Here is a 25311-nt window from a genome sequence, read left to right on the forward strand (position 1 = left end):
TCGACCGAACTGCGCAGATCACTGAAATGACAGTATATGATTAATATACGCTAATATTATACCATTATTACTCAGCTTCAATCCCACATAGTATCGTACCAACATCTATTTAGCAAAGTTTAATAATAATAAAAAAGGATGTAATTAAACAAAAATATTTTAAAATATAGGGAAAAAATAGCCACTTGTTTGATTAAAAATGGCGGTTAATCAAACAAGCTATTTGATTAACCACCAAACAATAACTTGTTTACAGTAGATGGCAAACTAAAGCCATAAATATATTTACAAGCTGCTGTCATGTAGACTAAAAACATGAAGTAATACAGCAGTTTAATGAAAGCCAGGTATAAACTAAGTTAAATAAAACTTAAACTGCCATGAAATAAAACACATAAAATTAAACTTCCAGAGGTAGGATAAGAAATCTGCTGAGTCAGCAGATTGTGACATAGCATCAATGTGGCATCGCCACAAGGTAGGACGGATTTACGGGTAGCACAGACTACCAGAACCAGTGTTCTGATCCGTTATGGCTAGTGGGAGTTCTTCATGGTCTATTGTCCATGAAGGTCCAGGAGGTTCAGCTTGTTCTGTATGAACCAGGAAACAGAACTAGTTGCCGTAACAGGTCTGACTCTGGTTGGCGTCTCTTTGACTCCTTGGTGCCTTCCTCCCGCTGTGGCGCCTAATGAAGCCACTTCCTGACAGTTTCCCTGCAGTCAGTCAGCTTTGGGTCAAACTGCAGAGCAGCAGCTGAAACACACAGAGATAAGAGTGAGGAAGGCGCCGGTTAGAAACATGATAAACATTAGAAAAGTTCTGAAACACATTGAAATATTAAATAATGTACTGGTTATAGAACCAACACAAAGCGTATGGTTCCCCATGTACACTCAGTTAAATCAATTAGGACACACTAATGAATATTCATTAAAATTTATCTTAATGTTAGTTGACATATACAGTAACATTTCCCCATCAAGCTGCAGCGTAATGTAGCATTTATGATGCTGCACTCATCCTAAAATGAGGGAATCAATATTTAAAATAAAGTTCTGTGTATCAGTAAACCTAAAGATAAAACTCAGGGAGGATCAGGGTTGATTTAACACAGGCAGAAAAATAGAGCAAAAGGTGATTTGTGTTGTAGTTAGAAAAATGATTTACAGTTTACAGGATAAACTTCCATCCAATAACTGGTTCAATCTTCCATTAACCACAAACATTTCCAAATAAGTTGATTAAATTAATTCAAAATGCTGATAAAGATCCTGCACCAGTAGTAATAGTCCAGTTTAACCAGTTACCAACCCAAGAATCAACAGGTTTAGATCAGTGGTTCTTCTGCCACCTGGATTCAATCTGTGGTGATTATCAGCCTTCTGCAGGACTGATGGCTGCAGGAGGTCATGCAACCATCTGAATCAGCTGTTTGGGGTCAGAGGCACATCTAAGCATATCAGTAAGCACATCATAATAAAAAATGAAAAACAAGTGATTTGAAATGATTTAAAGCCCACCTGGAGCAGCCAGCCTTACACTTCCACCACATGCTCTCCCAGACCAAACAATCAGTCTCGTCCTTCTTTCAAAAACTAAAATCCCACAAAATTTCACAGGATTTCATACTGAGGCCTAGAGCAGTGGGCAGGATAAAAAAAATACAAGAGGAGACATGACCTCAATTATTAAAAATATCTGGTTTGCCCCAAAATAACCAAGATTACTACAGGCACAAAACAATGCAGTTATTTTTCAATAAACACATTTAAGATCAAAGTCATGTTGCCAAACTTACCATAAAAGTGCTCAGAGTAGAATCCAATTCAGAACCCGGTTAGATTGCAAACAAGCCAGCAGCAAAGTGGCTGTTTGGTTGGGAAAAACCACTAGTGTTAATAGTGGGGGTGAACTCTTCCACTCCTTGTGGTAAGTTGTAGATGTTTTTGTGTCAATATATCACACACAAATAGTAGCTGCCACTAGCAGCCACTACAGCTGCCACTACAGCTGCCACTAATGGCCACTACAACTGCCACTAGCAGCCACTACAGCTGCCACTAGCGGCCACTACAACTGCCACTAGATGCCACTAAATCTGCCTTTAACTGCCACTAGCGGCCACTACAACTAACACTACAGCTGCCACTAGGTGCCACTACAGCCGTCACTAGGTGCCACTACAACTACCACTAGGTGCCACTACAGCCGTCACTAGGTGCCACTACAACTGCCACTAGGTGCCACTACAGCCGTCACTAGGTGCCACTACAACTGCCACTAGGTGCCACTAAATCTGCTTTTAACTGCCAGTAGCGGCCACTACAACTGCCACTAGGTGCCACTACAGCCGCCACTAGGTCCCACTAAACCTGCTTTTAACTGCCACTAGTGGCCACTACAACTGCCACTAGGTGCTGTACAGCTGTCACTAGGTGCCACTACAACTGCCACTAGGTGCCACTAGATCTGCTTTTAACTGCCAGTAGCGGCCACCACAACTGCCACTAGGTGCCACTACAGCTGTCACTAGGTGCTGCTACTAGCAACCACTACAGCTGCCACTAGGTGCCACTAAATCTGCCTTTCACTGCCACTAGCGGCCACTACAACTAACACTACAGCTGCCACTAGGTGCCACTACAGCCGTCACTAGGTGCCACTAAACCTGCTTTTAACTGCCACTAGTGGCCACTACAACTGCCACTAGGTGCTGTACAGCTGCCACTAGGTGCCACTACAGCCGTCACTAGGTGCCACTACAACTGCCACTAGGTGCCACTACAGTCGTCACTAGGTGCCACTACAACTGCCACTAGGTGCCACTACAGCCGTCACTAGGTGCCACTACAACTGCCACTAGGTGCCACTAAATCTGCTTTTAACTGCCAGTAGCGGCCACTACAACTGCCACTAGGTGCTGTACAGCCGCCACTAGGTGCCACTACAACTGCCTCTAGGTGCCACTAGATCTGCTTTTAACTGCCAGTAGCGGCCACCACAACTGCCACTAGGTGCCACTACAGCTGTCACTAGGTGCTGCTACTAGCAACCACTACAGCTGCCACTAGGTGCCACTAAATCTGCCTTTCACTGCCACTAGCGGCCACTACAACTAACACTACAGCTGCCACTAGGTGCCACTACAGCCGTCACTAGGTGCCACTACAACTGCCACTAGGTGCCACTACAGTCGTCACTAGGTGCCACTACAACTGCCACTAGGTGCCACTACAGTCGTCACTAGGTGCCACTACAACTGCCACTAGGTGCCACTACAGCCGTCACTAGGTGCCACTACAACTGCCACTAGGTGCCACTAAATCTGCTTTTAACTGCCAGTAGCGGCCACTACAACTGCCACTAGGTGCTGTACAGCCGCCACTAGGTGCCACTACAACTGCCTCTAGGTGCCACTAGATCTGCTTTTAACTGCCAGTAGCGGCCACCACAACTGCCACTAGGTGCCACTACAGCTGTCACTAGGTGCTGCTACTAGCAACCACTACAGCTGCCACTAGGTGCCACTAAATCTGCCTTTCACTGCCACTAGCGGCCACTACAACTAACACTACAGCTGCCACTAGGTGCCACTAAACCTGCTTTTAACTGCCACTAGTGGCCACTACAACTGCCACTAGGTGCTGTACAGCTGCCACTAGGTGCCACTACAGCCGTCACTAGGTGCCACTACAACTGCCACTAGGTGCCACTAAACCTGCTTTTAACTGCCACTAGCGGCCATTACAGCTTGTCACCTAAAGAGTTAAATTTAATTTCATATAATTACTATAAAATTATGCTATTGATTATTAAATTGGGTAAGAAATAAAATATTTTATTAGTCTGCTTTAGGAGAAATTTGTCCAGGAAGCAAAACTGCACGATAATAGCAGCTCATCCAAAACTACAGTAGCCATAATACATACATAAAAGCAGAAAATACATAGAAATACAAATGTCAGATCAGCAGTTAATCCCCATAACCATTTCCATTCACATCCTCTGAGTGCTACTCCTGGTCTCTGTGTGGACCTGATGGTGCTGTCCAGGCCCGGCTGGTCGGCCGTTTATCAGGCTGATGGACAGGGTTGGGGGTATGTGGTTGATGTCGAACTGGGTTAGGGTGCAAATGAATGTTTCAGACGGTTCTATTTACACCAGAACCCTGAACCTTCTCCTGAATCCATGAGGACGTATTCTGATGCGATGTGATCCATCAGACAGGTGATGAGCTACGGTAGCCTGATCAGAGACAGAGGATAGATCTGAAGTATTAATGATCTTCACCAGATTTTTAATTTGGGTTTTTAATTTAACAGCAAGATTTCCAAACCATCCAGTAATGCCATCTCAGAACAGACGGCTGCCCTTACTAAAGATCAACATTATTATTTTGGAGATGCCACACAATCGGAGCCGTCTAAGAAAATAGACGTTGGTGAACCTTTGCGGAGACACTTGTCACATGTGTGCAGCAAGTCAGATCGCCGTCTTTGTCCAAACCTAAATATTTAAAGATCTCTGAAGGAGCAGCCATGTACGGCTATGGGACTCTGTCACTGCTTGATGTGAGGATCCAGAAATATTCTGGATCCTCACATCAAGGAGGATCCAAACACTGCAGTTTGAGAGTCACGCCAAAAAAACAAACTCATCTATGGCAGATTTATGATTGTCTGGATTGTCTGCTAAAAGACTCAGAAAAGCTATCATCTGAAAATGTTATTATATACTGATTTGAGAGCTAACATATTAATTTGTGTACAAAATAAAAAGGTAAGGCGAACTGATGCAACCTTGGGGGCCCCTGTGCTACTTAACTTGGAATCAGAGAGAACCGGATTATATTTTACTTCCCGAGATCTTTTTGATAAACAGGAGTAATCAGTAAAATCTGTAATATTGATTGTACTTACGAGACGTTGACAATCCCAGAGTGCCATGATGATCCACAGCAGGGTGCCCGAAGTTACCAAGAACGTCCTCGACCAGCAGCCGCTGCCACTTCCTGATTCTGTTGAAACCAATGACGATTTTTAAAACATGTCATAATTCTCTGAAATTTCCTTTTAATCTTTTCCGTTCCCTCGCGTTCCCGATCAGTTCATCCATCACTAAATACTGACACTTCCTGCTGTAATATGAGGATTTTTCTCCATGTATGTTAATATCTGGTTGTGAAACATCTGAGGTTTTATATCTTTGGGACAGAAATTCACATCAGACCTATGTTGAAAGTGCAGAAGCCAAACAGCCCAAAGGTTTTCCTCTCTTTCCATCCCCACTGAGACAAACAGAAACTTCCCAAGAAATTAAAATGCATCCAAACTATTTGGACTATTTCTGAGTTATTGTCCCAGGGCAATAAAATCATCAGACTGTTGTGATTGTGTCTTTGTGTTGTTCTGAATGCTTTAAAGAGCCGTTTTCATGAGCAGATCCTTCTCAACTTTACAGACATAAACGTAGTGAATAAATCTATTTTAATCCGTTTTTTGCACCAGCCTTAATAAACAAGTTTTCACTGAGGATCTTTAAATGTGTATATATCTGAAATTTGAAATTGACATTTGTGATTGTATACAAAATAATTAGCAAATATTGCTTATTGCGATTGAACCCAAAAGAACATTTCCCCCCATGACCCCTAGGGGGCTCCGTGGCACGCTGTGCCAGATCCAGTGTTATTTATTTTCTCAAAATAAAATCGTTCATATTCAATCTGACAGCAGCTGGTTAGGGATAATGAAAGAATCGTCTTCAGTTTGAACTGGACGGACACATCGCGGATGAAGCTAACCGCTAATAACTGAGTCCATGACGACCTGACTGACGTAACGCCGTCAGGTGGTTCCGACAGAACAGTGGAACCAGAACCTGGAACCACTGGGCTGGGTTGATTTTCTGTTTCTCCACAGGGAATTCACCCGGTGCTGGGCTGCCTGGTTCTGTGTCTGGCGCTGATCCAGCCCATCCTGGCCTTGATGCGCTGCGCGCCGCAGCATCCAAGGTCGGTTGCGGTTCTGACGGGTTCTGTTCTGTTTACCTGATGAAGGTTGGGTTCTTGAACAGCTTCCAAGATTAGTCCAGTCGGGTTTTTAGCAAATGAAACTAAATGATAAACCCATTTCTGTTCTGGACCGGGCTGGAAGTCCAAAGTTATCCAGTAAAACCAATAAAACCAGTTCTGGTTCTGTTTCAGGAGGTTCCTGTTCAACTGGGCTCATTTCGTCATCGCCGTGTCTCTGAAGCTGTTAGCAGGTGAGTTTCAGTTTTCCCACGGTGCCGTGAACGCACCCCGACCCTAACCAGGACTTCCTGACTCCGCCCACAGTGGCGGCCGTCTTCACAGGCATGGACATGATGGACAGCAGCGGCGACGGCTGGCTGATGAAGGTGCTGGGCGGCTTCGCCGGCTGGGAGGCGCTGCTGCTCATCCTGATGGAGCTGCAAGCAAGATGGCGGAGCGCCGCAGGTCAGAACCGGAACCGCTCAGAATCAGAACCGCTGAGCGTCTCACCAGAACGTGTTATTGATTGTTGAGAAAGTTTTGTATTTTCCTGAAACGATTCTGTTTGGTTCTGGTCAGGTCCTGTCAGAGTTCCTTCCATGGTCCTGACCCGTTCAGAGCTGCCATTGCTATCGAAACTTAGTCTTTCATTAGAGAACAAGTGTAAATCTTTCCCAGCATCCTCCTCTGACCTCTGTGCTGTGGTTGCAGATGGCAGCAGTCCTGTGGAGCCTGACAAGGTAAAGCAGCCAAAGCAGCAAATGAAGGCGACGTTCCTGAATGACGGCAGCTCTCCTGTTTGCAGGTGGGACGGGACGTCCTGCTGGTGGCGCTCTTCCTCACCGGGAACCTGGCCTTCCTCATCGCCCTGCTGGTTGGAATCGGACAGGCGGTGCATTACTAGCATCTGGGTCTGCTCAGCGTTCTGTTCGGTCCGTTATGATCAGCTGAGGAGGAGTTACAAGTTCTAAAGTAGAGAAACTTCAGCGCATTAAAGTCTGAGTTAGTAACCAGCTGTGTGTTTATGCAGCCCGACGTCAGAAAATAAAGAAAAACAAAAATCACGTTTGGTTCACTTTCCACATGTCCAACAAATCCACAATTCTGATTTTAAGACCATAGACAAGACGTGGTTCGGATCCAGCCTCTGGTTCTGACCCAGGTTCTGGTTCTGATCCAGCCTCTGGTTCTGACCCAGGTTCTGGTTCTGATCCAGCCTCTGGTTCTGATCCAGCCTCTGGTTCTGACCCAGGTTCTGGTTCTGATCCAGCCTCTGGTTCTGATCCAGCCTCTGGTTCTGACCCAGGTCCAGGTTCTGGTTCGGATCCAGCCTCTGGTTCTGACCCAGGTCCAGGTTCTGGTTCTGATCCAGCCTCTGGTTCTGACCCAGGTTCTGGTTCTGATCCAACCTCTGGTTCTGACCCAGGTCCAGGTTCTGGTTCTGATCCAGCCTCTGGTTCTGACCCAGGTCCAGGTCCTGGTTCTGATCCAGCCTCTGGTTCTGACCCAGGTTCTGGTTCTGACCCAGGTTCTGGTTCTGACCCAGGTTCTGGTTCTGACCCAGGTCCAGGTTCTGGTTCTGACCCAGGTCCAGGTTCTGGTTCTGATCCGATGGATCCTCTAGAACCTCTTGAGGCGATGGAGCAGCGATCATCATAAATGAACGTTCCAGGAACTTCATCCAACTGTCAGTGTCTTCAGTCAGAAGCTCCGCTGGACGCTGAAACACAGACCTCTACATTTCATTTTGCTCTGGGATCAATAATGATAGACTGATTGATCAGGATTCAAAATCTTTATTAGAAAAACCAAAAAACGTCACAGATGGCGTCACTCTGACAGCCAGAGTTTGAAGGTTCGGTCGTAGGAGCAGGTGGCGATCAGCTTGCCGTCAGGTGACACGTCCACGCCCATCACCTGGAAACACACAACCAATCAGGACACAGAGCTCAGATGGCCCAATTAAAGCCCGGGGCGGTCCTACCTTCCCCTCGTGTCCGGCTAGCGTCTTCAGCGGCATCCAGCCCGGGTGGCTCCAAATCTTCGCCGTGTTGTCGTAAGCTCCGGTCAACAGGAAGTGACCGTCAGTGGCTGCAGAGGAAGTGAGGTCAAAAACACAGGAAGTGATGTCAGAGACAGGAAGTGAGCTCAAACTGAAGAGAAATGCTTTAGTTTTTGTTACGTTGGAATCGGACGGCAGACAGCAGGTTCTGGTGGGCGGGGACTGTATACAGGCACTTCCTGTTGCGGAGCTCCCACACCTTACAGGTGTTGTCACCACTTCCTGTGGCCAGGTGATGGCTGCAGGAACAACCAGGAAAAGATGATGCACCGACTGATCGCTCCTCTGATTGGCTGAATTTCTGCTAACTGTGGTGAGATTGGCTGACCCGTTAGGACTGAAGTGAACGCTGTAGATCTCCTTCAGGTGTCCCTCCAGGAAAACCACGCAGCGCCCCGTCCTCAGGTCCCACACCCTGCCGAAGGCATCGAGCCCTCTGATTGGACGAGAAACAGGCAGAACTAATGGCTGACAGAGAACCTGATCAACAATCAGACTTATTGACGATCATAAAGGAACTTCATAAATGATCCACTGAAAACGGCGTCAGAACAGAAGTTTAATTAGCAGTGACATGCGGTTCCACACCTGTCATAACGGAAAAACACGATAAGGTCATTTATATTGCTATATTCACCCTGTGCTTTGTACTATAAAGTATTTTTCATTTAGCTTAACCAACTTTGATTATCTTTTCTTCAAAATCTCTGAATTTTGGGTGTTCAGAAGCTCAGCAGGTGAGGCAGCAGCGAGCTGAGCCTCACCTGGACTGATCAACCTCTGGCTCACTGCACTGGCTGCCATTCGATGCTCCTCCTGTCTGCACGTCGATATGAAATGGATAAAAACATTTAATATGTCAACTGATTTCCATAATTTAGCTCATGTATATAATGTACAGTGTTTTTGTCACCAGCTGTGTGTGACATGATTCATGTGCTGAGAATCGATCAGAAACGGCAGATTGGAGGTGAGGCAGGCAGTTCTCTGGCCTCATGGCAGGGGGCGCTCATGATCCCAGACACTGTGACTCCACAACTGCAGAGTAAGAGACAGCGAGCTAGCCATGGAGCTAGCCATGGTGCTAGCCATGGAGCTAGCCATGGAGCTAGCCATGCAGCTAGCCATGGAGCTAGCCATGGTGCTAGCCATGGAGTTAGCCATGGAGCTAGCCATGGTGCTTGCCATGGTGCTTGCCATGGTGCTAGCCATGGAGCTAGCAATGGAGCTAGCCAAGTGCAGCAATCCATTTAGTTTTTTCCTCATGCTCCAGCAGTCACTTATTAATTATCACAAAATAAACATTAACCCTAAAACCAAACCACTGCAGCAGACTGAATGTTCTGCTCTTTGTGTGGGAAATATTTCAGTGTTTTCTGCGGCGTTGTTGCCAGTTGCTATGGCAACGAGCGTGTGTGTAGCTGCGCTGATACAGAGAGCGAGAAAGACGTGGTTTTGAGTTGTACTTTAACAGTTTCTCCCTTTGCTGTGGAGCACAGCAGGACATTAATAATATCTACACGTCTAAGTTTGACTGAGTTATCAGAATTGTTGTATGGCGGCGGCTCTGGGCGGCATGAAGAAGAATCGACTCTTTGCCCTCTGGCGATGTCCGCATGCGTAAATGTCCTTATGAAAACAATAACATGCAGGTGGTCTATATTGTCTGATTATGACTAAGTCAGAGCCTCACCAGCTTTGAACCTCACCACACGTCACTGCTAATTAGCGTCACAGTACTACACAGTACTACAGACCCTGTAGCAGCCAAGGAGCCGTCAGGATGGAAGCTGATGTCATGAACTCCTTTGCTGTGACCTTCCTGGTGGAGAATTTCCTCCTGCAGCTCCAGATCCCAGAGGCGCCATGAGCGATCGTAGCTGCACAGAGTACTACTGGTTACTACACAGTACTATGAGTCACTACGAAGTACTACATGCTACTGCACAGTGCTGTGGTCCTGGTTCTGGTCTCGGTTCTCTTACCAGGTGGTTCCGAGGAATCTTCCGGACGGATGCCAGGAAACTCGGGAAACCCGATCACTGTGACCCTCGATGTCCGCCACTGGCTCGTCACTATGGTGACCACAGAAACAGATCGTCATTGTTCGTTTCCATAGCAACCAGTCATCCTCCCGTCTCCGCCCACCTCTCCAAGTTCCACAGCTTCACCGTCCCATCGGCGGCGCAGGACGCCAGGCTGACATCGGACCGGTCCAGAGAGATGCCGGCCTGTGGGCGGAACGCCACGGCGCCCACGTTGGTGTTGTGTCCTTCAGCCAATCACAGCGAGGCGGGGGAGGGGCAAAAAGAAACCCGGTTAGCATATTTAACTGGAGTCCGATATAAAGAGAAGCAGGAAGCTCCGCCCACCTCTCAGGGTCCGGATCAGGGCGCAGTCCGGAACCGACCACAGCTTGCACAAGCCGCTCCTGGAGGCGTTAGCACGCTAGCATTAGCACACTAGCAATAGCCTCAGAACAACAACAGCGGTCGGGGCAGAGCTCTTACCAGGACGCCGTGGCGAGCATCTTGGAGTCCGGACTGAAGTGGCAGAAGCTGATTGGCCGATCGTCTCCAATCTGACTGCAGAAGTTGTTCAGATTCTGACGAGGAAGAGGAGGAAGAGGAAGAGTTGAACTGAGATCAGCTGCTGCGAGTGTCAGGTCTCACACTGGATTCAACCGGTTCAGGCGGTTTGATCCGGATTCTACTGGGACAGAAGTGGTTTAGGAACCAGATTCCGCTGATATAAACTAACCTGAGAAAAAAATATTTAACTGGATTTCAAATGCATTAAACTGGTTTAAAGACAGATTCATCCACATGAATATGATTTGAACTGGTTTTTTATACCGGTGGAATTAAACTGGAGTGAACTGGTTCCAGAACTGGGCTTCATCGGGTTTATAGAAAGAAGAACTGAACCAATTTATCTGCAAAATAAAACAAACTGGTTCAACTGGATTGAACTAGTTGCTGCATTAATATCGGGCCTCCCTCGGTTCTGTTGCCCTGTTTCAGACAAGTCCCACGTTTCCGCTCTGGACCCGCTCTGGACCCGCTCCATGACCCGTGGTACCGACTCACCCTCAGCGACTTGTGCAGCTCCTGCTGGCGGATCGTCTTTGTCGCCTCGGCAACCTCCTTCAAAGCGCGTGCAGCTTCCAGACGCCTCATCGCCCTGACGGACCAATCACAGCAAGACGTTGTGGATCTCAGCCAATGAGAGGCTGCTTAGGGTTCGCGACCCGGATCTGGAGCAGCCATGGAGCTGATTGGTCAGTCTGCTGACGACTCACCGTGGCAGAGAATATCTAGCCAACCAGAGGCGAGCTTCCTTCAGGGAGGCGGGGCCTTCATGGTACCACGTCTGCAGACACTGTGATTGGTGGAGAGAAAAAGATTTACATTTCACTGTGGTGATGCTTCACTCGGAGATTTTATTTAACCGAATTTGAACTGATCGATTGGCATGCAGTACACAGTACAACAGAGTAGTTCCCAGTAGTTCCCAGTACAGGGTTTCCCCAAGAAAACTTGCTAAGCCCAGTGGTCGGAGCGTTGAGTCGGTCCACCATGTTTTTCTATTAAAAGATGTTAAGTTGACAGAAAATATTAAAGTATTACTGTTATGTTACAGGAAAACATCTCCAGTGAATGCTATTTAAACCCACAACGAGTCTAAAAACAACAAATTTGCTCTTCTGTTTAATCCAGATTAAGTCAGCAGCTCCATCAGGCCCCCAAGAGCTTCAGGGGCCCCATAAACACTAATATTTTAAAACAGACCACAGATACATAAATGTAACTTGTTTATTGAGATTATCAATGCTGTTAAACTGGATTCAATTTCAGCATACATAAATTAAAAGATTTTAAATTGTTTAACATTTAAATACAAGATTTTAAGGAGCTGGCAAGTTTACTTTGTAAAACTTCAAAGAACAATATTCATAGTTAGATTGTTTTGTTACCATAGTAACAATCTGATGCTGTGAGTTTAGTCTTTGAGTTTACAAATCCAAATTAGTAAACTGTGATTATAACTTATTGCTTTTTAGGCTGGCCAATTAAACTACTCCCTTCTCCCATGTTTCACTAAATCTAACACAGAAGCTGCTAGAGGTGCTGATGATTGTAGCAACAAAAGGGGCCCCTAGTCAAATTCTGCTCAAGGCCTCATGCAGCCTTGGACCAGCCCTGCATGATGAGGTAAATCTGCTGCACTACGCAGAGATGAGCAACAAACAGGAGATTTAATTCAATGCTGCTAATGTGGCTTTAGTAGCTCTTCCATTTCGTGTCTGTTGAGTTTTTAATAAGCGTCACAGAAACTATTCTGGTTGGTCAAGTTTCTCAGATCTCTGTGCACATTAACTCTAAGTAGACAACGCATTGATATGGTTTGATGCATTGAGTAACTGGAAGAATAATAATAAAATGATATAAAATCAGCCCGGTGAAAGCTCCTCACCGGGCTGAACCTGCATGATGAGGTTAGCGCTGCTCGTTATCCACAAACGCTCCGGCCAACAGGGACCACAGACATAAACTCTACAGGGAAGACAGACACAGAGCCACACGCTGGGCAGCGGGTTGAGATGGAAACGCCGCATATAATTGTTCGTTCACAAAGATAAATCATTCTCACCGCTCCACAACGCACCTCTGAATTCGCTACAACTTATTCCTGCGGTTCACATTGAGCAACCAGAGCTACGCGGCGGGTTTTAGACTCTTACCCAGAGTTCTCCAAAGGATCATAATTCCTCACAGTAAGTTGATGTAAATATCCTTACAGGTCAGCCTGAGTCCAGTTTGAGTGAAAGGAGGCGCCAGCTGTGATTGGTCCGCGCTGTTGGCTTTAAATGCATAAACTATAAACATGTTATAAACCTATCATTTAGAATAAATCTGTTCTGCTAGTGAAATGCTGAGAGCAACAGAGACGCTTGCAGCCCGGCTTAAAAAAACCCAAACGTTTTTTTTTATTTTCCTTGAAACGTAAACAAGCAACGCTTAGCCTGGCGGCGGGGCTAGTAAAGCATGGCGGGCTGCCAGGCTTATAATGCACTGGGGGAAACCCTGCAGTAGTTCCCAGCAGTACCCAGAAGTTCCCAGCAATACCCAGTAGTACCCAGTAGTACCCAGAAGTTCCCAGTAGTACCCAGAAGTTCCCAGCAATACCCAGTAGTACCTAGGAGTACCCAGAAGTTCCCAGCAATACCCAGCAGTACCCAGCAGTACCCAGTACCTCGTCCCGTGACCTCTTGGCTCTCTCTTCGTCCTTCCTGGGTCTCTTCAAGGCGTCCGGACCGACCACGGACAGAACGCTGCGCAGCCTGGGGAGAAAAACATTCAGTAAGGATTGACCGATTGGCCAACAGTTGGCCGACCTGGGATAGGAAGGAGCCTCCTGATTGGCCGTCATTAGGCCCCGCCCACCTCTCTCGGCGGTCGGCCGGCCCCTCTCCAAACAGCGTGATTGGCTCTCCCAGCGCTCGCAGGCCGGCCTTCACCTCGGCGTCGTCGGTGGAGACGGTGATCTGTCGCGCTCGGCGCCGCCGCTCGAACTCGGCCAGCGCCTCCAGCTGGCGCTCGCTGACACGCTCCTCCATCTCCATGGTCTCTCCTGCAGGAAATCATGGGAAACAGAGTAATTGGGGAGTGCTGCCATCTAGTGGTCAGGCTGGATCCAGAACCAGAACCGAGTCATTTGTCTATCTGCTGCACCTTTAAAGAAAATGATTAAATTTCTTTATATTCAAGATTTTAGAATTAATCGAATTCTGGGGAACTATTTTCTTGCACCTGATGACCTCACCTGATGACCTCACCTGATGACCTCACCTGATGACCTCACCTGATGACCTCACCTGTCCAGCAGGGAGCAGCACCACCTGCCTGTATCTCACCTGATGAGATGTTAATGTTTCCTGCTCTGATGCCCGCCTTCAGTGCATCACTTCCTGTGGTGGCGCTGCTGGCCGTCTCCATGGTGATGCGCTGCCGCTCCTTCTCCTCCAGGCTGCCGTAGAACAGGCGGCTCTTCTTCACGGCCGGAGCCGAGTCTTCCTCGTCCGACATTCTGACTCTGCAGGGAGAGAAGAAGAAGTCCTAAGATGGCGGAGTGCAGGCTCTGGCATTCAGTGATTGTTTAGCCAAAATTGAATCCAAGATGAGCTTTAGCCCCGTTTTAAAGGGTTTTATTTTTTTACTCTCAGTTTAGCATCCATTTCTAACACCCTTGAGGTGCTGCTGCCTCTCCAGCTGGGAAAGGCAGGGTCACCTGGACAGGTCGGCAGTCTGTCGCAGGGCAACACAGAGAGACAGGAGACACACACACACACACACACACCTAGGGAGAGTTTACAGAGACCAAATAACCTGACAGTCATGTTTCTGGACTGTGGGAGGAAGCTGGAGAACCTGGAGAGAACCACCATGCACAGGGAGAACATGCAGGAAGACCCAGGGCCGGGAATCGAGGCCACTGTGCAGCCATAGTTTAGCATTCTTTTGAAAATATTTCATCCTTCATCTTTAATTTTTTTCACCATCTGGGAGTTTATCTAAGGAAGCTAGCATGTCGGACCACGACTACAACCGGTCGGCTCTTTGAGAGGCCTGTGGCTGATCCTTCTGGCCAAGAACAGAAGGTGAACTGGGATCACACACCTATTAAGAAGAAAATGAAGCTACAGGAACCTGAATGTAAGGAGGATGCAGCTTGTAACAACCACTATGTTTGTTGTGTTTCCCCTGGATAAATACATTGAAGAGTAAATGTATCGTCTGGTTTGTATAACAGTTGCTGTTATTTCATTGTAAAATTATTCCGAATTTCCACTTTTCAAACTGATTTTTGGGCATGCTGGTTTTTAGGTGTGGCTGATTCTGGTGAATAAAACGGGGCGTGTGCGTCGGCGCAATCAGAGAGGAAGACGCTCACCGTCAGATCTGTGCAGCGGGAGACTTGACTGAATGTTTAAAACAAGTAATAAATCAAAGAAGAGATAAAACAGCAATTAAGCTTCGCCCCAGCGCCGCGGATCGGAGCCTGGACCCAGAAAGACGCCACCGGGGGAAAGAAAGACGTTCCCGGTGAGATCTGGACTTTACTTTTCTTTTTGGAGATTTTTGGTGGTACCACTCTTTTTTCTCATGTTTTGGAGGGGGGGGGATTTGATGCTTTGGATTTTTCATTTTGGATTAAAATGGAGAAACTCTACCAGGATATGGAACTCTTTTGTGGACAATATTTGCATTAAAAGGAACGGGAATTTTTGGACATTTAACCTTTTGGGTTTCTATACTGACATAAACTGAGTGATTTAAATCTAACATTACTTTTGGTTACTGATCTATTTATCAGGATAACTATTATTATTTCTTAGATTGTGGTTTTTGTAATAAATCATTGTTGCTAAAAGTCAAAACAATTTCATATTGAGTGGTTGGCTATTTATTTTCTTGTCAAATTAAATGGTGTCACATATTTTACCTGATGCCTGTGACGTATCCCCCTTGAATGTATTTGTGAGTTCTGCTTTACCTAGAAGCTGAATTTTACAAGCTAAAGCTATTCTTTGTGTGGTAGGAGGACTTAACGTATCGAGGCTAATACCGCCATTGAGGTAAAAAACAAAGCCGTATCAGAGCTCCAAGCTACAGTTACCCTTCTGAAAAAAGAAAACAGTGCTGGGGATCTCCTGTGAAGACCATGATCGTTACAAGGGGTAGGTTAGGGTAGGGTTAGACCGGACGATGAGATCCTACGGGAATCCATCATCGGGATCCTCACCAGGATCATCCCTGTCTCCGTGGATCGGCTGCGTGATACGGTCGCCACCGTTCACAGGTTGGGGAAAAAAGCTGGCGCCACTTCGGCCACCAGCCGTCCCAGAGGCACCATCTTTCAGTTCGGGATGCGAACCATGCAGATGAGGTCTGGATAAGATGCAAAGATGCTGAAGTTTGTAAAGATGCACATCAGCTTCGAGGAGGACTTTCCTAAGGAGGACAGGCTGAGCTGTAGCCCCTGGTTCAGGAGCCAGGAGCTGAAGGAAGGCTTCGCCCTGATCGATAATCGAAGAGCGGACTCTGAATAATTACACCGCCGTTTTTCTCTATGTTATGTTTGTATTAAAGGGCTATCGCACTATTCCACACAGCTGCTACTGGCTGTTCTCTCATTCCTGCTCATCGATCCTGAGATTTGTTTTTGCACAACTACTGTGTTTCTTTCATGGTGTCATTACTTTCACTTAATATTAGGGGTTTAAAAATATTGTTAAACATAAGGCTACTTTTCTTTATTGTAAGGAGCAAAAGGCAAATGGTTTTTTCTACAGGAAACTCATTCATCAAGCGAGGAGGCTAAATTCTGGACACTTCAATGGGTGATAACATTTATTTTAGTCGTGGTACGTCGCATTCAGCTGGTTCTGATTATGTTTTACAAATTCCCAGGTTGTTTTTGTTGGAGCATATCAGTGATACTGATGGCCACTGGGTATCTGTAATATTGGAAATGGATGGAAATAAGATCATTTTGGTGTGTGTATGGGTACAATAATAAAGTGATGAATAGTATATTTTTTGCTGACCTTGGAGTGATGATAAAACATTGGAAATTAAAATATTCCACTGATCAGGTTATCTTAGGAGATTTCAATGCTACTCCAGATGGATCAATTGGTTGTCTCCCCTCTAGGGGGCAGCACCATACTGATGACGATATTTTTGTAAACTTAATCTCTATTACCAATCTGACAGACTGCTGGAGAATTAGAAATCCTAATACCAGACAATACTCCTGGTTCAATCCTTCTGGAAATGGCCAGAGCTCTAAGCCAGATTACTGGTTAATCCCTCATAATATGGTAAATAATATTTCAAGCTGTGAAATCTCAGCAGCTCCTCTAACAGATCATTGTTCAGTTTCCTTGTTTCTCTCTCCAAATAAATCTAAACCACCTTCAAACGTAGCGTGGAAGTTGAACATTAATCTGCTGAATAATAAAACTTTCTGTCCTGAACCTCATTAAGGATATTTCAGTAATGAATCTGTCTCCCTTAAATAAGAGGGAGTGGTTTAAGTTTAATGTTCGGACAGCAGCAATAAAGAGGCAAACTTGCTTCACAGCGGAGGAGACAGAAACAATCCCAACTTATTAGCAATATTCAAAATCAGTTTTATCATCTGAAGAGCTGAGTCAGCTGGATGTTCTCACATCTCATCTAGACGATGTTTTTCTAGATAAACGTTCATTGCTCGATGGATGGAGGACGGACAAAAAAACTCTTCATATTTTTTCAATCCTGAGAATCAGAGACAGTCCAAAAAGAAGGTTGGGAAACTAATTATTAATGGTAATGTCACTGAAAACCCTGATTTACTAAATATAGAATTAGAAATGCTTATAATGGTCTTTATTGTTCTCAGTATTCAGAATCCAGTTTCCTGTCCTTTCTGATGAAATTCAGGAATCTGTTAAAAAAATGAATTCTGATTTTAAAACCTTTTGGAAGACGACTTAAGAATCGAAGAGCTTGACAAAGCAACACAAACGGTAAACTCCTGGATTAGACGGTTAACCGCTGAATTAGGGTTAGAAATATTTATGAAAACTACAATTTGAGGCCCTGCTGGATGAATTTCAGACAATAATCTCTCCCCCACCATGAAACAAGGTCAGATTACTCTGATCCCCAAAACAAAGATCCTTTATCACTAGACAGCTGGAGAGCCGTCACTCTGATGTACAGATTACAAACAGTGGATTATTACCATTATTAATGAATGCCAGTCAATTCTTAAGTAGCTCAGTTTCTCTGGAAAGAGGAATCAGGCAGAGCCGCCCAATTTCACCACAATCATTTACATTAGCAACTCAAATGCTTACCTTACTAATTATGAAAAGATGTTCATTTGCATGGTATTAATAGGGATGCTCCAATCAGATTTTATGTTCCCGATTCCGTTACCGATCACCGATCTTTGCCAATTGCCTGGACTGACTGTTCATTTTTTGCTTTAGGTAGAATGGAGAGCGCTTCCTTGGTGTCCCGCCCAGCGCGAACACAAAGGAAGCGCTCTCCATCCTGTACCAGCCTGTGAGTACACTACAAAACACACACCTGGACTCGGTCTGGATAATCACTGGCGATTTTAATCAGGCACATTTAAAATCTGTAATGCCACACTTGGCCAGGTCTACACCAACATCATTCAGGCTTTCAGAGCAGTTCCCCACCTGGGCTCATCAGACCATCTCTCCGTTATGCTAATTCCAGCCTACAGACCTCTGTTGACGAGAAGCAAACCAGCTGTGAAACAGACTGTACAGGACAACACAGACTTCCTCAACTCACTGAACACTTTCTTCAGCCGGTTTGAAGAAACTACAACACCTACAAAAGCCCCAGTCAACCCAGACAGCACAACACTTCAACTGGACCCAGCGGACAAGAGGAGGACCCTACTCAAGGTGAACCTCAGGAAAGCTGCAGGTTCAGACAACATACCTCAGAGACTGTGCTGACTCACTCACTGACGTCCTCACAGACATCTACAACATCTCTCTGAACCAAGCCATCATACCAGCAAGCTTCAAAGCCACCACCATCATACCACTACCCAGAAGTCACCAGCATCATCACTCAATGACTACAGACCCATACCACTCACTCCGATCATGAAGTGCTTTGAAAGACTGGTAAAGGCCCACTTAACATCCACCCTCCCCACTACTATCCATATCAATTTGCCTACCACCCCAAGTTCTCCACTGATGACGCCATAGCAGCAGCACTTCACCTCTGCCTGGCTCATCTGGAGAACAGTCACACAAGGTTGCTGTTCATTGACTTCAGCTCTGCGTTCAACACTGTCATCCCCCAACATCTGGTGAACAAGCTGAGGCATCAGCACTTCACTATGCAACTGGCTGCTGGACTTTCTAACAAACAGACCACAGACAGTCAGAGTTGGAAACAACTCCTCAGTGACCAGCATCGTAAACACCGGGGTGCCGCAGGGATGTGTGCCATCTCCCCTGCTGTTCACGCTGATGACCCACGACTGCAGTGCCAGATTTGAAACGAATCACATCATCAAATTCGCAGATGAAACGACAGTGGTGGGCCTCATGAGAGACAACGATGACTCAGCGTACAGAGAGGAGGAACATCAACCCATCAACTGGTGTGGGAGAAACAACCTGCTACTCGGTGTCAACAAAATAAATAGCTGTGGACTTCAGGAAAGAAAAACCAACTCACATCCCACCATCATCAATGGCAGCACAAAGTTCCTTGGAGTGCACATCCCAGACGACCTCACATGGACTACAAACACCACCTCCCTGGTCAAAAAGGCTCAGACACGACTCCACTTCCTGCGGAGGCTGAGAAGAGCCACCCTCCCCACATCTGCTCTCAGCACCTTCTCCAGGGAGCCACTGAGGGCATCCTGACCTGCAGCCTCTGTCTGGACAGCAGCTGTCTATCTGCAGACAAGAAGCCACTCCAGAGGAGTGACCATCAGATCCCTAACCCTGTCCCAAGAGAGCCATGGACATACTGAGACCCCACCCACCCAGCACACAAACTGTTCTCCCTCTACCATCAGGGAGACCACCGCAGCTTATGGTGGCACACAAGCAGACTGGGAAACGGCTTCTTTCCACAAGCCATCAGACTCATCAACACACTGAACCTTTCATAAACATTTCCTTCACACACCACTTTGCACCACATTACCTGTATGTCCACTGATTGCACTTCTACTGCTGTGTGTATTTATTGTCCATCTATATATTCTTCTTATTGCCTTGTTGTCTTCTTAATGTATTGCAGTGTGTGTGTGTTTATATTGTACGTCTGTGTCAGTGTGTGTGTGGGGGGGGAGGGGGGGAGAGTTACTGTCAATGTCTTATTTATGTTTAATTTAATTGCACATTGCAGTCTGGTGATACGCAATTTCAAACTTCTGTGTTAACCCTGATACATAGATCTTTGACAATAAAGTTCACTTGACTTGAAATGTTACTTTGTGATCTGGCAAAATTAAAAAATGATCTGGCAATAAATTCACTTAATTTAGAGAAACATGCAAAATACTTACAGGTACAATACAGCAGCTACTCAGTCAAAAGGACAACTGAAAAACCTGCAATCAGTACAATAATATTTTACAGTAAGGCTCTCAGTTCATAAATTATTAGTCAAACAAATCTATATCAAATAATGTCAAGTAATAAAGGAGACATTCATTCAAAGTCAAACTACTTTTGACTTTGAATGACGAGTTTCTCAGATCTCTGCGCCGCTGCGAACATTAACTCTGTCTGACTAAGTGGACAAAGCATTTGATAGGGTTTGATACATTGAGTAACCGAAAAAATGATACTAAAAATAATATAAAATCAGCATGATGCTGACAGGAGCGAAAGCTCCTCAAAGCTCCTCACCAGGCTGAACCTGCATGATCAGGTTAGCTGGTTCGTTAACTAACACACCAGCCAACTGGGAACACAGATAAACTATCAGTGCAGGCAGAGCCGGGCGCTGGGCGGCGTGTTGAGATGGAAAAGCCACATAATGTTTTGTTCATAAGTATAAATCATTCTCACCGCTCCTTAACGCACCTCTGAAAGCGACTACAAGTTATTCCTGCAGTTCATGTAGAGCTGCAACCAGAGCCAACCAGAGTGGTGTTTAAAGTCCTACCTTGATCAAAAACTCTGGAAAGAATCATAATTCCTCACAGGGGTGGATGTAAATATCCATACAGGTCAGTTTGAGTGAAAGGATCCGCGCTGAGGTAAACTTAATCCAGCTGCTGCAGAGGCGCCAGCGGTGGGATCGGTCCGGCTTTAAATGCATAAACTATAAACCTATCTTCTGTAGACAAATCTTTTAGGGATAAATCTGCTCCGCCAGTGAAGCACAAACCAGCAAAAAAAGGGAAAAAAAGGTGATTATTTATTTATTTTCCTAAAAAAAAAAAAAAAAAAAAAGAAGAAAGGATTAGCCTGGATGTTGGGCTAGTAAAGGATGGCGGCCGCCAGGCTTATAATACGCTGCTGTAAACAAGACATTAGTCCAGTTTAGCGTCACTATTACTACAAATACTGTTTGACTACAAATTTGGTCGGGATATTTTGTCCCTATAGCTAATCTACCTTTTTAATATTTTAATATTTCTTTAGAAAACTGCAGGAATATGTCCTAAAAAAGCTCATGAATAGCTGGATGCTGGTCAAGCAGAACATCATCTCTTTCTGGACACTGTGTGGAAAAACTAGATGTTTCTTATTTACATTTTTTTTATTTACCATAAACTTCTGAGAACTAAAACACACAAAATGAAACTCAGGTCAGGTTTTCTAGAGTTACTTCATCCTGACCCAAACTGGAACTAGGACTTAATAATGCTAATAATGTTGAACATGTACCTGCATTAAAATCCAAATTGTTTAATGATTACAGTAACAACAATAGAGAAGAGACTCTCCATGTCCGTCAAATGGCCGGTTTCTCCTCAGGTTAAAGCGACTCACTTCAAAATCTCACACAGGTTTTACCCAGTTTCAGATTTTTTACATAACAGATTTAAATTGGATCCATCATGTTGAGCTTTTGTGAATCTTTTTCTGTCCCTTAAACTGTGGAGAGACATTAGAACCGCTTTGTTTATGACCCTGATGTGTTAAATATCAGATCCACTGCTGAGTGGAGAGGTTCTACTCCTTGTTTTGATTTTTTTTCTTAACGACTTAAACTGTATAATTAAAATATTTGAAATCTGTTTAAAGGTAACAACCAGTATCTCTACTTTTCCTTGGTTTGAAATTTTGCTCTGTTTTTATCGTTTGCCTTACAGCTTGTCTTTTAGTCTTAACCCGTTTTGTTTTTTCATACCTGTGTTGCGATGATCGTGTTACCGCGGCAACCAGACGAACCAGGTGGTCGGAACCAGAGGCTGGATCTGCAGTTCTGATCTGTAACTCGGAACCAGTCTTCTGAAAGCAGGGTTGGGGTCAAGGTTCGGGTTTTAGTCCTTTTAAACGCCTCTCAGGAGGCATCTGCTAGTTTTTACCCACGAGTGGTTTCACTGTGCGCCAACATTCGCGAGATTAAGGTAGCCTATTTATGAGCCTCTTTCTGGACAAAACCACATTTCAGACATGAAGCTGAAGTTGGCTTCCGATTCATAAAATGTATAAAGGGCGATTCCACCTAATTTTTCACTACTTTCCGCATCTTTAACCAACTCTAGTTTAAAAACTACAACATCTAGACTCTTCAAACATGGACTGGATTATTCTGCTCTAATAGGAGAATATTTTAATCCATATTTGGGATTTGTGAAACCTTTATATAATTTGTGAAACTTCAATAAAGTTGACTTTACTATTCACACTTGTTCCATGCAGTTTTTTTTTTTAATTCAATTCTAATTCAAAACCACAAATCCCAAACATGGTTTTGGGATTTGTTGAAAATTCTGCTATTAGTTGAAAATAATCTGGTCCAGGTTTGAAGTGTCTAGGTGTTGTAGTTTTGGAATTGGAGCAGCTATACTATGACAGAGTTCCAAAAAAGTGATAAAAAGCAACCTTTATTCATGTTTCACAAATCAGAAAAAGGTTTCACAAATCCCACACATGGTTATAAATATTCTGCTATTAAAGCAGAATAATCCAGTCCAGGTTCGAAGAGTCTAGGTGTTGCAGTTTTAAAACTAGACTCGATTAGATGCGGAAGGTAGTGAAAAACTAGGTGGAATCACCCTTTACCCATTTCCCGAATCGGAAGCTTGAATCGCAAACTAACTTCAGCTTAATATTTCAGACTGGGACGGGGAAATTAAGACCCAGTAGAACCAGTTCCGGATTTATTATTGGGACATTATCTGTGTTTTTGAATGTCATTTGGTACATATATATATATAAAGAAACCACCACCAGGTGCTACTAACGCGAAACTTGAATCTCCTGAGTTTACGGAAATTTAGTTTCAACGCGGTGAGCTCCGCCACAGGGCGCATGCGCACACAGCAAGCGGTTTTCCGTTATTCTGCCGACAGAGCGCTCATTTTGATATTCTTTAGTCTATTTAAGAGTTGAACTCACCGCTAAAGAAGATCGCAGCTGAAGCGTCTCTGAAACCTTGACCCGGATGTAGAAACAGCTTCCGGGTCAGAACTACTTCTTCCGGTGTGTCTATCTGTGAAAGCCGCAATTATACCACCGCGAAAGCAGCTTGTCTGTCAGATACCAGGTGACGGCAAAGCGCGGAGGCCCTCAGTCTGCAGGTAAACTCCACGACCCTCTGAGGTCACCTGGAAACCAGTTAAACCAGCGGTAGAGTCCGCGGTGCTTTCAGCGAACTGGACTCTGGAGCTAAGGTGCCCGAAGCTTTGCCTGATCAGAACACCGCAAACATATCAGTTGCTGGTGGTACTGAAGGTTGTTGGTTCCGATTGGACTGCAGGTTGTCTGTAGGTCCCGTCCGGGTCTGTTTGGAGATTAAACAGCGGATGGATTCGAACGAATCTGATGTTCGATGTTCGTAGTTTAAACCGATACAGAACCGGTGTTCATGGCTCAAATTCCGGTTCCGATCTGAAAAGCTGCAGCTTCAACCAGTTGATCACTTGTTAGGTGTGTAAACATCCCGGTTCCGTCGGTCCGGATCCTCATGATCTCACTAGAACAGTAGCAGGTCTGTGACCAGAAGGGGGCGCTGGACGCTTCAGCGTTTCTATTGTCATTTAAAACGCAGCGAGTCCTGATTGTTTTGTTGTGTTGAAAATGCAGCTGCATTAATTATTTCCTGATTGGAACAATAGATATATTTTGATCAATAGAAAATCTTTTTTATCGAGAATTGGTTTCGTAAAGGTGTGTGGGCTGTTGATCACTTTTTGGTGCAAATGGTAACATTACAGCATTCTGAGTTTTGTGATAAATTTTAATTATACTGTACCCAGGCAAAATACAAAAAAATTCTTAAAGCCTTCCCTCGTCAGCTTGTATCCATGGTCAGACAAGATTGAATGTATTCTAAGGTTTGTCCTCATTTAAGGACTCTTTGATTGAAAACGTTGATTTTTGTGATGACAAATGCAATAATAAGTTTATAAGAAGCTGTTTATCCAGTAATTGTGCCATGGATGTGCTTAAAAGAGAGTATATCCTTAGAGACTTTAACAAAGAACAAACTAAAAAGATTAGATCCACTTCCTTCCAAAATCAAAGATATGCAATTTAAAGGACAAACATATTGATGGTTTATTGATGTCTGATCTAATTGTTCTGTTCAGGAGCCAACTGGAGTGAAGATGCTGCGGAGGAAACCGACCCGGTTGGAGCTGAAGATCGACGACACCGAGGAATTCGAGAGCGTTAAAAAGGAGCTGGAGGTTCAGTCAACCCCTTATCTGTTCTGACCCGTCTGGTTCTGAGCCGGTCATCATGTCTGTTCTCTCTTCAGGCCAGGAAGCGACAGCGAGAGGAGGCGGGGTCAGGAGCTGGAGTGGGCGGGGCTTCTGTCATTGGTGTTGATATGATTGGGGGTGGAGCCTCTGTGTCCTCCTCAGCTGCTTCGAGGGCGGAGCTTATCAACGAGCGAATCGGCTACAAGCCCCACCCCAAGCCGGCGACGCTGCCAACCTTATTTGGAAGTTTACAGTTTTAATAAAGTTTGGACAGGTTGAAGAGGCTGTTGGTTTATTTGTTAACAGATAAAATTAGCCAATAGGAAGCCAGCAGCTTTTAGTTCACTGAAAAACACTGCAGTAAAATAGACCAATCAGAGATGGCGCTGTAGACACCTGCAACATCATCCAGGAAGTGCGATAACTCGGTCTGCCGCTGCACAAATAGAAAGGGGCGGGACGGACCACTGTCAGTCTCATACCTTGTTTGGAAATGGGACCATTGCTATCCGGAAGAGAAGGGGGCGCTATTTCCGTTTTTATTTTCTTTTGAAATCTGTGATATAGCTTCATCGTTAGGAAGGAGTTGTACTCAACATGTATTTGAACTTCTCTCTTTTATTTACTTCAGCTCAGCTCACAGTTTTTAACAAATTCTGTAGTTTTCTGTGAACTTTTAAATCTGCTCCTTAGTCGCATATTTTCCCTGGTACTGCCTCTAGTGGTGTGGGGGTGGTAACACAACTAATCCAATTACATTACTAAATCAGAACATGTCTTT

The 25311-nt window shown here is 45.0% G+C and overlaps 3 protein-coding genes across 10 annotated transcripts in view; 2 read left to right on the plus strand and 1 right to left on the minus strand.

The window, feature by feature from the left end:
- The window catches only part of LOC106910514 (ferric reductase 1-like), a 38824-nt gene extending 31744 nt beyond the window's left edge, over window positions 1–7080 (plus strand). The window contains exons 11-15 of one of the 2 annotated variants that reach the window (XM_088011285.1): window positions 5925–6016; window positions 6209–6267; window positions 6341–6481; window positions 6728–6756; window positions 6807–7080. In XM_088011285.1, the coding sequence (XP_087867411.1) occupies window positions 5925–6016; window positions 6209–6267; window positions 6341–6481; window positions 6728–6756; window positions 6807–6920 (435 nt within the window). In that variant the 3' untranslated portion in view covers window positions 6921–7080. The remainder of the gene's footprint in view (window positions 1–5924; window positions 6017–6208; window positions 6268–6340; window positions 6482–6727; window positions 6757–6806) is intronic. The other variant, XM_088011286.1, reaches the window with a different exon arrangement.
- Window positions 7081–7796: 716 nt separating this feature from the next.
- prpf4 (pre-mRNA splicing tri-snRNP complex factor PRPF4) lies at window positions 7797–23362 on the minus strand. Of its 6 annotated transcripts, none has more exons than XM_088011290.1 (17): window positions 23224–23348; window positions 22010–22110; window positions 20211–20255; window positions 13996–14174; window positions 13526–13712; window positions 13335–13422; window positions 11380–11459; window positions 11168–11261; window positions 10589–10683; window positions 10451–10509; window positions 10227–10350; window positions 10064–10153; window positions 9836–9958; window positions 8407–8514; window positions 8199–8317; window positions 8001–8107; window positions 7797–7933 (listed from the first exon to the last, which is right to left on the minus strand). In XM_088011290.1, exons 4-17 carry the CDS (start codon window positions 14165–14167, stop codon window positions 7847–7849), a joined length of 1533 nt encoding a protein of 510 aa, XP_087867416.1. In that variant the 5' UTR covers window positions 14168–14174; window positions 20211–20255; window positions 22010–22110; window positions 23224–23348; the 3' UTR covers window positions 7797–7846. The 6 variants fall into 6 exon arrangements, with proteins under 6 accessions (XP_087867416.1, XP_087867418.1, XP_087867415.1 ...); XM_088011292.1 differs by having other exon boundaries at window positions 22010–22107; window positions 23224–23311; XM_088011289.1 differs by lacking the exon at window positions 20211–20255.
- On the plus strand, window positions 23265–24810 carry cdc26 (cell division cycle 26 homolog). 2 transcript variants are annotated; one of them, XM_014977167.2, is made up of 3 exons: window positions 23265–23405; window positions 24417–24515; window positions 24587–24810. In XM_014977167.2, exons 2-3 carry the CDS (start codon window positions 24435–24437, stop codon window positions 24788–24790), a joined length of 285 nt encoding a protein of 94 aa, XP_014832653.1. In that variant the 5' UTR covers window positions 23265–23405; window positions 24417–24434; the 3' UTR covers window positions 24791–24810. The 2 variants fall into 2 exon arrangements, with proteins under 2 accessions (XP_014832653.1, XP_014832654.1); XM_014977168.2 differs by lacking the exon at window positions 23265–23405 and adding an exon at window positions 23506–23754.
- The last annotated feature ends 501 nt before the right edge of the window (window positions 24811–25311 follow it).

Source organism: Poecilia mexicana, unplaced genomic scaffold (genome assembly GCF_051168715.1).
Source record: "Poecilia mexicana isolate PSO_F unplaced genomic scaffold, ASM5116871v1 scaffold_12, whole genome shotgun sequence".
Lineage (NCBI taxonomy): Eukaryota > Metazoa > Chordata > Actinopteri > Cyprinodontiformes > Poeciliidae > Poecilia > Poecilia mexicana.

Coding starts and splice junctions, on each gene's coding strand:
- prpf4 (XM_088011288.1), bottom strand. CDS start 14,167: ATGTCGGACGAGGAAGACTCGGCTCCGGCCGTGAAGAAGAGCCGCCTG. Junction 10,154..10,226: donor AAGCTGTGGAACTTGGAGAG/GTGGGCGGAGAC, acceptor TGGTCACCATAG/TGACGAGCCAGTGGCGGACA. Junction 8,515..9,835: donor GGCTCCTTGGCTGCTACAGG/GTCTGTAGTACT, acceptor TCGTCCAATCAG/AGGGCTCGATGCCTTCGGCA.
- cdc26 (XM_014977167.2), top strand. CDS start 24,435: ATGCTGCGGAGGAAACCGACCCGGTTGGAGCTGAAGATCGACGACACC. Junction 24,516..24,586: donor GCGTTAAAAAGGAGCTGGAG/GTTCAGTCAACC, acceptor TTCTCTCTTCAG/GCCAGGAAGCGACAGCGAGA.